General features: G+C 37.3%; 1 protein-coding gene across 1 annotated transcript; it reads right to left on the bottom strand.

Annotated features, from left to right (window-relative positions):
- Window positions 1–11,023: 11,023 nt before the first annotated feature.
- Window positions 11,024–14,224, bottom strand: LOC143549510 (putative receptor-like protein kinase At1g80640). Its single transcript, XM_077040409.1, has 10 exons — window positions 13,898–14,224; window positions 13,641–13,808; window positions 13,305–13,558; window positions 13,085–13,217; window positions 12,933–12,996; window positions 12,739–12,835; window positions 12,578–12,674; window positions 11,594–11,712; window positions 11,416–11,505; window positions 11,024–11,339 (listed from the first exon to the last, which is right to left on the bottom strand). Exons 1-10 carry the CDS (start codon window positions 14,052–14,054, stop codon window positions 11,184–11,186), a joined length of 1,335 nt encoding a protein of 444 aa, XP_076896524.1. The 5' UTR covers window positions 14,055–14,224; the 3' UTR covers window positions 11,024–11,183.
- Window positions 14,225–15,221: the final 997 nt, after the last annotated feature.

The following is a 15,221-nucleotide window of genomic DNA, read 5'->3' as shown; positions in this document are numbered from 1 at the left end:
GCTTAACTTTTAATTAACATATTTTATAACTCTTCATTAAATAAGATCGCATGATATAATTGTATGTTTGTGAAGAGCAAATTATTTCCACCTAAAATCCATCAAATCTTGCCCTTACAAGGATTTGAATCGACCACCTCACATTTGTGAAGGATGATACCATACCACTAAACTAATAGGTCATGGATACGATATGATTATATAGTAAACACCCTAATTTTAACTCTATTAATAACTTTTACTTAAATATTAAAAACAATTTTAATTTAAATGAGTTGTCTCTAGCTTTTTACAAACCAAGTTCGAGCTTAAATGTAAGCTCATTAAGAATAAATGAGTAGATTCGATCTGTCTCGTTTAACTTCAAGCTCGAGCTAAAGTTGAGTCGACTCGTTAAGCGGCTCTACTCTAATGGTCATTTGGTAGTGATCCAAATCTTTCCCTCCACAAAAATCCCGACTAGTCACCGATTAATTGATAGTCCTCACTTCACTGATTAATTGTGTGCTAGTCGGCTAATTAATCGGTCGATGGTCAAATCCGGCCAAAATCGACATTTCCAGTCAAATCTGGCCAAAATCGGTGGTTTCCGGTCAAATCTGGGCAAAATCGGTGGTTTCCAGCGAGATTCCGACGAAAATCAGCGGTTTCCAGCAAAAACCAGCGGTTTCAAGCGAGATTCCAGCCAAAATATGTATGTGTATGTATAAAACTGAACGGGGCAATTTCGTAGAATAGTAACCAAGTTTCAAAAGTGTTTCTATTAGGTCACTCATCTTTAAAAAATGTTTCAATTAATTCACTCAACTTTCATATTTTATTTAATTAAAGGTTTTAACATGTTTTTTAGTGTTTTTCTTCATTGTTTCACATAAAAAAATTATCTTTTTTTTATGTTGACATTGAGTGGCGAAGTGGGTTTTATTTTTTATTTTTGAATTTTAATATAATTACCTTTTTTTTAAATTAACTACATATATTGCAAATTCCGACCCCCACATCTTATCCTCCACTTCTTTCTTGACGTACAAAAAAATCGATGAGACTCGATTTGAAGATTTAATGACCCGATTTGAGGAAAATATGCATTAGTAACCTAATTGGAAGACTTTTGAAAGTTGGTTACTATTTTATGAGATATTCCCAAAACTGAAAATTACATAAAAAAATGTGTGTGTGTGTATTAAACTGAAAATTATACATTAAAGTCCAATTCGATTAATCGTTAGTCCCCACTTCACTGTCCGACTAGCGACTAGCAACTAGCGATTTGTACAACACTTTATACACTTAAAAATCAAAGATGTGAAATAAGCCATACGAAAGAAATCACAGCAGGCCAAGAGTGAAGTGAGGATCAAGCATCCAATCATTGATCCACCCGATAGTGGCGTTTGCAAATTTTATAGGTGTGACAGTTACATTGTGACAACCTAATGTTTCTTTATGGGGTGGAATTGAATTCAAAAACTTTATACAAAGTCACTTGAATGACCCTAGTAAAGTAGCGTGAACCATTAACAATAAAATCACAATAGCTTTCATTAACAAGTTGGAGTATGAAGTTTATGAATGTCCAACTTGTAAGTAGTAATTGCAACTATCTAGCACCAAGAACTTTTGTGAATAAATCTACAATCTGGCCGTAAGTGTTGATGTGTACCAGCTTAATATCTTTGGATAAACTCGAATGACCCTAGTAAAGTAGCGTGAACCATTAACAATAAAATCACAATAGCCTCTATCGTCAAGGTTACCACAAAAGTTGTTTTAATTTGTTTTATGGGTTCTTTCCTTTTTTTTTTCTTTTTCAAGATTCTAAAGTTGAATACTTTATGCAAACGTGTATATAGAGGGATGACATGATGGATAAATGGCACGTTTACATGACATTAGATGGCGGTTTTATCTACTGCAAAATGTGAGTTAACAAAAGATGACAAGAACACCATGAATTTTTTGGACAGGCTTATTTAGTCTCCATTTGCAGAGAATGGTACGTTGTAATAATGTAAACTTGTAGCTGAAGTTAATACATGATGCAAGTTCTGTTTCAGTTTAAAATAAACAAAAAAAGCATAAACTTTTATTCCATTCAGATGCTTAAATTTAAAATTACTTTTATGCTTTTGCTTTTAGAAAACAATTAACTAACTATTTGTTATGACATATAATTAGTGTAACTCAACTGTCATTCTTCAACTAATACCAACTTCTTAATATTAAATTGCAATGACCGTTTTAATACTTTTATAGCTATGGATGCATTCACAACTTTGTTGGGTTTCAACGGTGGTTCGGAACGAAAACGGATAAACTTTTTAAACCCGTTTTAGTAATTATTTCGTTTCAATAGTTATTAATCAATATTAATAAACATGGATATATAAACGAACTATAAAAACGCAGCGGAATATAAACGATTAAACGAACCAAAACCGAAACCCAAAACCCGGATTCGATTACAACAATACGAGTACGATAAACAAGAATAAATCAACCATAGATAAGTTGATATACCTCGGTTATCAAAACCGGGAAGACACCGAAGGTTAACGAAACAAGCCAGAAATGACACAATCAAACGACCCGCGAAAGATCTGGCGGCGGCGGCTGAAGGCAGCGGCGGTGGAAATTCCGGCAGGTGGTGTAGCAGCAACTCACGGCGTCGGGCAGCAGTGAAACGGTGGCGGACAGCAGCTCGAACAACAGACAGCACAACAACGGAATAGCAACACAACAGCAGCAGCAGTTCACTGTAATACCGGATTGACCGGAATCTCGAGTTCGCCGGAGTTGCAGGTCTGCCGGAAAAACTCGAGGAATGTTTTAACATCGGAGTTAGTGTGGAACTGCGATGGTGCTTATGGTGACTGAAGAATGATGGTTGGTTGCTGTGTGGTGTTTGCGGCGGCCGGAAAGCACTCGCCGGAAAACCGGTTAGCCGGAAAGCGGCGCCGGATTATAATGGGCAGCTAGGGTTTTATGGTTTTTAAGGTTATACATAAATAATATTATCTTATACTATTTATAGAGGGTTATTAGGTTTTAATCAAGTAAAACCAATTGGGCGTGAGCCCAATTAACACAAACAAAGCCTTTAACCACTTGCCGGTCCAACTAATAGATTGTGTCGGGCCTAATTAACATTTAAGTAGGTTTATATCTCGTTACCTTCGGTGTAACTCAGTCAGGGTCACATTCGGGTCGGTCACGTTGACTTGACCCGAAACGACCATTAAATCCAACAGTCTCCCACTTGGACGAATTTGGGTCAAGTATCACAACGCTAATAGCTAGAGGCGTTCTAGCTACACATAGCTATCCCCAACCAAATATGACATTTTTAAATCCATAACCAAAGTATCTTGGAATACCTTATTGCAAGATAATGAATTTATAGTAATCGTTGTCATCTATCCTTTCTGTATAAGACATCAATTGAACAATGAAACATGGATCAAATCAATCTCATATAGTGTTCAATTATTGTAGTTCTCGATATAGAATCAAAGTGGTCCAATCAAACACACAGTTAGTTTGGGTGAGGCCTCACACTTTACCAATTTGAATCAACGAGGGCGCCAATATGTCTAACTGTTACATTTTATTGTAAGAGTACAGAATCCCATCTTGACTACATACAACTCCCACTGAACTCCAGAACATTCCCAACCAATGCCTTTATGGCTGGCAGTTACGCAACAGCGGTTGACATGATCAAAGAATATTCCTCGGTAAACGAAAGTTCTTATATGTATCTCAGGTCTAAGGATACTAAATGAGCATACTATTATCAAAATATCTTATGATCAAGATCCATGAAGATGATTTGATACGAGTTACATCCAACGTCATTCATAATGAGGTCTGTGAGTTTGGAAGTCAACTGCTTGAGTCCAAAGTCAGAATAGTCTTAATTCAGAATCGCTCCCACGAGTCTGACTGACTACGGATAATTTAGAATACAATATTCACGGATTAAACGTATTAAAATGAACACAGTTGTATTATTCAACGTTTGCATTTAACCATTAAATCAAAAGTGAACAGAGAAGTACAACTGATTAAACGTCCATACATCCAAATACTAAATCAAAATAAATCACTAGCAAGTCTAAGCCCGATAGCATCTCTATGCTGATCATGCTTGTCCTGAGTCATCGGCTTAGTGAACGGGTCAGCTAGATTTTGATCTGTGTCTACTTTGCTTATCACGATGTCACCTCGTTCCAATATTTCCCGAATAAGATGGAACTTCTTTAGAATATGCTTGGTTCTGTGATGAGAACTTGGCTCTTTGGCTTGAGCAATAGCACCTGTGTTATCACATAATATCTCGATTGGTTTGTGTATACTCGAAACCACATCGAGATCGGTGATGAACTTCTTCATCCAAGCAGCCTCTTTAGCATCATCTGATGCAGCTATATATTCTGATTCGGTGGTAGAATCCGCCACTACACTCTGCTTGGAGCTCTTCCAATAAATAGCTCCTCCATTGATAGTGAAAACGAAACCTGACTGTGAGCGAGAATCATCTCGGTCAGTCTGGAAGCTAGCATCAGTGTAACACTTTACAGTGAGCTCCTCTTCCACTCCCCCAAACACCAAGAACATGTCTTTGGTCCTATTCAAGTACATTAGAATGTTCTTAACAGCAGTCCAATGGGCAATGCCAGGACTCTGTTGAAAACGACTGGTCATGCTCAAGGCATACAAGACGTCAGGTCTAGTACACAATATAGCATACATGATAGAGCTAACCGCAGAAGCATATGGAATTGCTTGCATACGTTTAGTTTCAATGTCCGTTGCCGGAGATTGCGATTTGCTCAACACGGTTCCCTTAGTCATTAGAACAGCTCCTTTCTTGGAGTTTTCCATTGAGAAGCGTGCCATTACTTTGTCTATGTAAGTACTTTGACTTAGCCCTAGAATCCGCTTAGATCTATCTCTATAGATCTTTATTCCCAGAATATATGCGGCTTCTCCAAGATCTTTCATTGCAAAACAAGATTCCAACCATTTCTTAACTTTCTTAAGCATAGGAATGTTGTTTCCAATGATTAGTATATCATCCACATACAAGATGAGGAATGATATAGTGCTCCCACTAGCCTTTCTGTAAACACAAGGTTCATCTTCATTTTTGACAAAACCAAACTCTTTGATTTTCTCGTCAAAGTGATGATTCCAGCTTCGAGATGCTTGCTTAAGTTCATAAATGGACTTGTTCAATTTGCAAACCCTATTAGGATATTTTGGATCGACAAAACCTTCAAGCTGAACCATATAGACATCTTCAGAAAGATGTCCATTAAGAAAAGCGGTTTTGACATCCATTTGCCATATCTCATAGTCATAGTATGCAGCAATGGCCCGCAATATCCTAATTGACTTAGTCATAGCAACGGGCGAAAAAGTTTCATCATAGTAAACACCTTGAGTTTGAGTAAAACCTTTCGCGACTAGCCGTGATTTATAGGTTTGCACATTTCCATGCATGTCGGTTTTTCTCTTGAAAATCCATTTGCTCCCTACTGCCGACTATCGGGGGGTAGCTTAACCAAGTTCCAAACTTGGTTATCATGCATGGATTGCATCTCGGCGTTCATGGCATCTTGCCATTTCTTGGATTCCGGATCCAAGATGGCAGATTTGTAGTTAGTAGGCTCGTCCATAGACTCGGCTACTAATAAGACTTCGGGACCATCTAGATGCCATAATTATCTAGAATTTGGTACGGGAGTCCTACTACTTCTGCGAACGCTCGTGTTCACGTCTGATGTATCAGCAACAACAACTTGTTGATCAGACGCTCCAACTTCTTCAGCGGTTGTTTGTGGTTCTCGAATCTCTTCAAGATCGACAATATTATCTCCAGTTCCTTGATTAAGAAATTCTTCTTCAAGGAAGTGGCCTTTCCTCTTGATAGAAATCATATTTGTATCAGGATGAAAGAAGTAATAACCGCTTTTGTTATACTATCCGACGAAAATAACTTTTACGCCGCGGGGATCAAGTTTGTCATCAGACTCACTTGTGATATAAGCATCACATCCCCATACTCTAAGATAAGACAATTTGGGCTTCTTTCCCTTATGCCATATCTCATATGGAGTTTTGTCTATCTTCTTAGTTGGAGCTAGATTGACAATGCGGGCGGCGGTCATAAGGGCGTAACCCCAAAAGGAGTGAGGCAAGTTAGTTCTACAAATCATCGATCGAACCATGTTTAGCAAAGTTCAATTTCTCCTCTCGCTCACGCCATTAAGTTGGGGTGTGCCAGGTGGAGTGAGCTGTGAAACAATTCCATGCTCTTTTAGATGAGTGATGAACTCTGAGCTGAAATACTCTCCACCTCGATCTGATCGAAGTATCTTAATTGTTTTATACTCGTCGATAAAATAAACGAAGTATATTTCATGGTTTCTAGTCATGGTTCTGAAAGGTCCACATACATCAGTATGTATGAGTCCTAACAGATCACTTGCTCGTTCACTTTTATGAGTGAAGGAGTCTTTGGCGAGTTTGCCAGCTAAGCAAGACTCACAATTGTCAAAAGAGTCCGGTCCTGTGGATTCAAGAATCCCTTCGGATTGGAGTCTTTTAACTCTTGCCTTGCTTATGTGGCCAAGTCGACAATGCCATAGAAAAGTATCATTGATGCTAGTCTTGATACGTTTTGAAAGATGATATACGTTATTGTCAGTTTGAACATCAATCTCATAAATACCATTTCGAGGTTTAGCCTCAAAATAAAAGATATCATTTAAGTAAGCAGAAATAGCCATGCCATTAAGACATACTTAAATCCTTGTTCAAACAACAACGAAACTGAAATGATGTTTCTGGTCAAGCCAGGAGCATACAAACAATTATTCAAAGGAAAAACTAGGCCAGATGGACAAGTAAAATGAAATACTCCAGTTGCCAGAACTGGTACTCTCTTCCCATCTCCAACGATGAGTTCCATGCTGCCTTTATTCGGTTTCCTCCACTTCTCAGGCTCCTGCAAGACATTAACGATGTGGTAACCACATCTGGTATCAAATACCCATGTGTTGCTAGAGACAGTGAAAAGTTCAATAGCATATATGGAAATACCTCCAGAAGAGCCTTCACCATTGGCTCTCTTCTTCTTGATCTCAGCAAGGTATTCGGGGTAGTTTCTCATCCAGTGCCCCATTTGGTTGCATTTGTAGCACTTGCACTCCTCAAAGGGGGGCGGCTTTGGCTTTGCAACTATCTTGTTAGTGTTGGTGGCAACCTTGGCAGCAACAGTAACTTTCTTCTTACCTTCCCCTAAAACCACGATTTTTTGGTTTTGGTTTCTTGACACCAGCAGATCGAATCATCAGAACTTGATTGGTCCAACTCAGCCGTTTTGAGCATGTTATGAAGCTCCGGCACTGTCTTCACCCAACCATTCATGTTGAAATTCATTACGAACTGGTTGTATGATTTAGGGAGAGAGTTGAGGATGAAATCAGCTGCCATCTCATCGGGCAGGGGATAATCAAGTTTCTTAAGCTTATCGATGTGCCCCTTCATCTTAAGAACAAGTGCACTGACGGGAGACCCCTCTGCCATCTTGCAACTGATGAGTTGTTTCATGGTGTCGAAACGTTCTTGACAGGCTTGTTTCTGGAACATGCCCTTGAGTTGTTCAAGAATCTCATAGGCACCAAAGTCTTCCAAGCCTTTTAGCAAGCTCAGAAGTCATGGTGGCTAGCATAATACAGGAGACCTCAGCCGAGTCATCCTTATGCTTGTCAAGAACTTTTCGTGCAGCAGCTGTGTTGTTTTCAGGCTCGGTTGGAACTGGTCCATCGAGAACATACAGGCGCTTTGCCATGGTCAGAACAAGTCTCAAGTTGCGGTGCCATTCGATGAAGTTGGTACCGTTCAGTTTATCCTTCTCAAGGATAGTCTTAAGGGCGTAGGGTGAGTATTCGTTTGACGACATCTGATTATTAAAGAAAAGTAAATTCAATTAGTATTTTCGACGTTGTAGTCCTATTATTAATGACCCAATAACATTAATGAAATAGGAGCATGAGAATCCAGCTTCCAGTTATTAAAGACAGCTGTAGCACACAACATTAATAAGTGGTCAGGCAGATTGACAACGATTGCCAATTGTGAATAGAGCACAACTCTCGGTTATGAGGCCTATAGAGACAACGATTGTCTGTATAGATACGTTTAGCCTCATCTTTGCCCACTTTAAGTCTCCAGACAACTTTAGCACGTAACAGGAGAGTAAAGTAATAGTTGTCCTAGCACCGTGACTTGTGAAAGGGCCGGATGTGTCAACGAAACGCTTTCACCTTGATGGGATAAGCTAGAAAACAAGTGCGGTGTTGTAGCTCCAAACACTCGAAATTTCGCAGTATGCCTCAAGTGTGACTTGTAGTAGGATTGGCATAAACTATTGGTTTCAAATTGGGATAAATTTTAAAATTACCAAATAGAGTAAAAGTCAAATTTTACTGTATTTATTATCGGGACGAATTGATGAACCCTTTCATCTCTTAGGACACTTAGTTTTAAATAACCTATTAAAAACTAAGTTTGTCGCGATACGACTAACCAATTTTAAGTTATTAGAAAAACTATTAAGTAATTAGTTTTGGAAATCAAAACGCTTTTAATTTGCAAAACATAATCGGTTAATAAAATGTTTATTTTCAAATTTATTTGGTATTAGGTCGGTTATATTATAATCCTATTATAAACAATCCAAGCAACCACAATAGCAAATAATAATATGTAAATCCGTATGGCCAAAATGTGATCGGTCTCGCTAGAGCCAATTAGGGAGACCGATCGGGTCAAGCGGTTCACAACACAAAACAACCACAAGGATGGACTTCTTCGTGCATCCCGTCATCTTGCCCGAACTCCCACAAACTCCAAGAAATCCTTTAGCTCGTCCTCGGTTATCTTCGCGTCTTCTTAATTACAAATTTATAATACTAACAATAATATCCTAATACAAATTTGAACCATCCAAATGGCCAAAAGAAAACCGAAAAATAAAATAATAACCGTTTACAACTTTTGAACCATCCATATGGCCAAAAACAAGCTCAACAACCAAAACAACACATAGGTCGGGCCCGGATTTACATATTCAAAATAAATAAAATTTCGGGTCGTTTTGACTTGGTCAGATACAATAAACAAAAGTTTGACCAAATCTAAAATTACCCGAAAACATATCTAGATCAAAAACTTTAAACTATTTAAAGTTTATGATGTAGATCCGGTTTAAGCGAACCGGGATCGACTCGTACATTGTAACCGTGGCTCTGATACCACTTTTGGGTTTCAACGGTGGTTCGGAACGAAAACGGATAAACCTTTTAAACCCGTTTTAGTAATTATTTCGTTTCAATAGTTATTAATCAATATTAATAAACAAGGATATAAACGAACTATAAAAACGCAGCGGAATATAAACGATTAAACGAACCAAAACAGAAACCTAAAACCCGGATCCGATTACAACAATACGAGTACGATAAACAAGAATAAATCAATCATAGATAAGTTGTCGATATACCTCGGTTATCGAAACCGGGAAGACACCGAAGGTTAACGAAACAAGCTAGAAATGACACAATCAAACGACCCGTGAAAGATCCGGCGGCAGCAGCTGAAGGTGGCGGCGACGGAAATTCCAGCAGGTGGTGTAGCAGCAGCTCACGGCGTCAGGCAGCAGTGAAAAAGCGGCGGACAGCAGCTCGAACAACAGACAGCAACGGAACAACAACACAACAGCAGCAGCAGTTCACCGGAATACCGGATTGACCGGAATCTCGAGTTCGCCGTAGTTGCAGGTCTGCCGGAAAACGCAAGGAATGTTTTAACGACACCGGAGTTAGTGTGGAACTGCGATGGTGCTTATGGTGACTGAAGGATGATGGTTGGTGGCTGTGTGGTGTTTGCGGCGACCGGAAAGCACTCGCCAGAAAACCGGTTGGCCGGAAAGCGGCGCCGGATTATAGTGGGCAGCTAGGGTTTTATGGTTTTTAAGGTTATACATAAATAATATTATCTTATACTATTTATAGAGGGTTATTAGGTTTCAATCAAGTAAAACCAATTGGGCTTGAGCCCAATTAACACAAACAAAGCCTTTAACCACTTGTCGGTCAAACTAATAGATTGTGTCGGGCCTAATTAACATTTAAGTAGGTTTATATCTCGTTACCTCCAGTGTAACTCAGTCTGGGTCACATTCGGGTCGGTCGCGTTGACTTGACCCGAACCGACCATTAAATCCAACAAACTTCTCTTCTCTATAGACTTTCTAAATTTTGCATCTCAATCAAGTTCTCTCTCTTAATCTCTGTCAGTATAATGAATGATAATATTCTAACTATAAAGATACTATATATCATCTCTACAAATATTTACAATATTTTGAATTATTTTTTTTGAACGACCAACTAAGTAACGCCGGGTACTCCATACTCCGTACGCGGCCCCCATTGGCTAAAGGTAGCCCGAGCCGGCCACTAGTCCGAACGGACGGAGCCCCTAGCGGTCCATCTATTGAGGAATTCACCGGATAAAACCTAACCCCCACACCCGCCAAACGGCACGACAGCGAGGAGCCGGTAAAACCGGGTGAGATCAGGACTCGAACTCTGGCAAGCCAGGGTCATCCCTCATATCTCTCATATAAATTGGTGATAGTGAAGTTTGAACCTCCTACCTCTCACTATTATTTAAAGGAGATTTACCTTTGCAATTAAGATGGACCGGATATTTGAATCAATTGAATCAAAAAATGATGAATATATACGGTCTACTGGTTAGCCTCGTAAATGTAAGAAATAATACTATAGAGTGTATAAGAAAAAGAAAAATTAATAAAATAAGTGTTTATAAGTAAGATAATAATAGAGTTAAAGAGAAGCTTGAAGTGGTATATTAAATAAATTAAATATTATATATAGTTAAGTTATATAGGTTTAAGGTCTCTCAATTTCAGAAATATTCTATTAATTCTATACTCTAGATTATATTTAAAAAGCACCAAAACATGTTTTTATCTTGTTACACTCTATATCAACTAGGATTCATGTGTTTAAACTTTAAATCTAACAAAATGGATTTAATCAATATAATTACACGATTACAACCATCTAAATCAAAAACTGAACTCATGAATCACATGCTGCAGCAACCCTATTTTCACCAACTCTGAGGGTCCCACCGAGTTCAACCGGTACAAGTGGAACAAGAGAATGCAAAACATCTGTTATCAACGGGCGGTAACTTGGTTCTGGTTGAACACACAACACCGCCACAGCCGCCACCTACACGCCAAATATCGGTTTATTAATTATTATGAGTATTAACCATAAATCATTCAACAAACGAGTTATAACTTACTTGATACAAGTGTTTAAGATCCATTGTGTCCCGAATCACGGGATCTATGATACTTGGAATCTTTGATCTGTCTGTTAGTTGAGGCATAGCCTGCAAAAGTTTATGAAACCGATTTATATCAGGTTCAAAATTTTGTAAAATATTGCATTTTAGATCTGAAAACCGAGCAAAAACTAACCCAAGTGACGAGAGATTGACACTCTGATGGGGCTTGCTTTTCAACGGGTCGTCTCCTTAGTAAAAGCTCTAAGAGTACAACTCCAAACGCATATACATCACTTTTATCGGTTAGTTTCCCTTGTAACAAAAACAATAGTTTTAGAATTTAACAAATAAAAGGAATAATTATATCATCATTCATATGCTATATTACATATAAAAATAATAGCTAGGGGTGTAAACTAGCCGAGCCCAGTCTAGACTAGGCTCGAGCGTGGCTCGCTTAACGTACTAGAGCTCGAGCTTGGCTCATTTCAAGCTCTATTTCTGAAACTCGAGTTTGGCTTGTTTATTATTAATTACTTTATATTGTACATTTATAAATTTTTTTATATATTTAAGTTATTAACTATTTAGTTATTTTTATCAAAATTTGTACATAACAATAATTATCATATAAATATATATTTAATACACTAAATAAGAATTATATACGTACAAGGCTCGTTTAGGCTCACGAGTAAGCTCGATAAGTGAAGCTCGAGCTCGGCCTTAGGTTCATTTATTTAAACAAGCTTATTTTTAGGCTCGAGTTCGATTTAGCTCGATTGATTCGAGCTCTTAGTGAGCCGATCTCAAGTAGCTCACTAGTGGTTCGGTTCGTTTACACCCGTATTCATACTTTAAAGTATGATTCAACTTTTGCTAACTTTGGTTGTGTATAAATAGGACCCACGAAATAAAAGACAATTCTTGTTTTTAGTTTTAAATTAAAAACCTAGTAAAAGACAAATCTTTTTCTTGATTTCAAATTTTAAACCTGGTAAAAGACAAATCTTGTTTCTTTTAAAATTTTACTAGTAGCTTTTGCTATGAGTGAAATTTTATAGGACACTATTTTTTTTTATTAAATTTCAAACCTACCTAATATATATGCGCAGATATTTATCTGGTAATTGTAGTTCTCTATTTCAAATTAATATTCAAGAAATGTGGGACATACCATCTAAAAGATACTCGGGAGCTACATAACCCAACGTCCCAGAAAGCTTTATGTTCTTATTCGCACCATCCATAACCGCAAGACCGAAATCCGAAAGCTTTAAGGAAAAAAAAACGTTAATAACAAGTCTAAAATTATGAAAAGATATAAAAATGTGTTACCTTGGCATTGAATCTAGAATCTAGAAGGATATTAGATGATTTCAAATCTCTATGAATCACAGAAGGTTTGCAATGCTCGTGTAAATATTCCAACCCTCTATTAAATCACAAAAATAAGTCGAAAAGAATAAAAATAATAATACTAAGACCTTATTTAATGTACAGAATATTTAAAGCTTTACAGAAGGTACCACCTTGCTGTATCTAAAGCAATTTTCATCCTGCCATACCACGTTAAATTGGATCCACAAGAAGGCCCTATAAACATCAATTTGCATTAAATTTATAATCTTTATATACAAAAGACACAAACTTTATCGCAAATCAGTAAAAAGTTGCATGTTACCGTGTAACTGAGTGTCTAAGGAACCGTTTTGCATCAATTCATAAACAAGCAGCTTGGTTTCATCATGAACACAATATCCCAACAAGGTGATTATGTTCGGATGTTGAACTTTACTCAATATATCAACCTCCGTCTGCAAAGCCCGAATCACAAGTTGTCAAAAATCGAGTCTTGAAGATTAAGAAACAGTTAAAATTAACAGGAATTTGATTAAAGTAACCTGGAACTCTTTAAGGGCGTCTCGGCTTTGATTATCCAGTTTCTTGACTGCAGCAAACGAATCGTCATCGAGCCGAGCTTTATACACGCACCCGAATCCACCCGACCCTAATATCTCACTTTCTTGAAAATTATTTGTTGCAGTTAGTAACAAGTTGTAATCCATAATTGTCACCGACGGCTTTTGCGTGTTCGGTTTGAAAGTGCTATTAGTTCTACTGATAAATGAACTTAAAGGAAGCCCTCTTAACTGATCTACAACACAAAAATATAAAAACTTGTGAAAAAATAAATAAAATAAAATTCAATGTTTTGTGTTATGGGAAATTAATATTACCTAATCTATAGGCCCTGGTTTTGGCGGATCTGAAAAATTTGTGTCTGCGGCATATCATCAAACACATTAAGGGCAATAATATGAGTCCTGTTAAAGTAGAGGCTGAAATGAGGGCTATAATAAGCTTTTTGTTTGAATGTGATTGGTGGGTTGATTTATCTTGAATCCCTGATCAAATTCATCAAAATAATCATTCCTAAAGATTCAATTTTCATAATAATAATGCTAATTAAACCCTAGTAATTAATTAAACATACAAGCAGAGGAATCAGCCATTGAAGGTGCAGGAGCAGGTGAATAAGAAGAAGATGATAGATGAAGAGGTAAGGTGAAGCTGTTGGTGGGTCTTGCATAAATGGTGACAATTTGAAAATTTAGAATGGAGATAAAGACAAAACCCATGAAAGTAGTCATACTCAATTGGGGTTGGATTTTGGAAGATGGGTTAATGGGTAATAATGATAATGAATGTGTCAGGATGAGGACCGAAGAAGAAGTGAAGTCTCAAGTGGTGAAGAGACTGGTTATTTCAGAAAGATAGATATGAGATACTTGAAACAAGGAGAGAAAGAAGAAAGGAGAAAAGTCCTATGGTGGGTGACCCCTTTCTTCCAAGATTCTTGACAATTATTGTGTCAAAACAATTTCATTATAGTTAAGGTTTATGAGTTTCATTTATATGATATATAGACTACCTAAACCTGTGGAAAGTTTTTTTAGTGGTGATTCATTCATGTTTAAATAGATGAATACGACCTATGAGTAGGATGTGAACTCGTAACGTCGTACAGATTAAGCTTTTAGATGAACATAAGGTAAAACTCATGATCACCTCACTAAAGTGGTGATGGTAAATAGGGATGACTTGGGATAGTATATGTATCCTACCCGTATTTGTATCCGTTTGTGCCTATACCAAAAATCAATATAATCATGTACCAATACTTGTACAAAAAATTTCGGTATCGTATGAGTACGGGTACGGTGCCCGTTTTTGTGCCACTTTGATTTTTTATTTCCAAATCTTTAATGATCTTAAAACCGGTGCAGTACGAGTAACAACCAACCTGAATTAGTTTAGGTATCGGTACTTGCACAGGTACGTGACGGGTACCAAATTGGTGGTTGATTTAATGATAAGATAGTATTGAAGAACCCTAATTTAGTAGCCGACTTTAAGTGATTTGTTTATTGGTTCGAATCTTGGATGTTATATTATTTAATATTGAAAGAACGTTTTATCCTTGTTCAATAATAACATGGTTAGAGAAATGAGGAATCTAAATTAAACTCCTATATATTCCAAACATGTACCAAATACCAAACGTACTCATATTTGTACACTTGGTATGTTAATCTTATCTATACTGAATCACAACCCCAGATATTATACGTGGATCAATGGATGCATATATATTTAACACATCAGCGTATAGTTATTAATTATTTCCAGTGCATTAGTTTTTTACTTCTTATATACGATGTATACTCTTCTATACAGGTGCATAATATCACAATCGATGTCATGTATATATACGTAAACAACCAAATAGTATCACGTCAAATATGAGGGTTGATTAG

The sequence above is a fragment of the Bidens hawaiensis genome, unplaced genomic scaffold, assembly GCF_021521415.1.
Source record: "Bidens hawaiensis isolate Kalapana, Puna unplaced genomic scaffold, B.hawaiensis_p1.1 tig00015613_1, whole genome shotgun sequence".
NCBI lineage: Eukaryota > Viridiplantae > Streptophyta > Magnoliopsida > Asterales > Asteraceae > Bidens > Bidens hawaiensis.
Note: the sequence above shows the minus strand (reverse complement) of the source record. Positions and strands in the feature narration are given on the sequence as shown.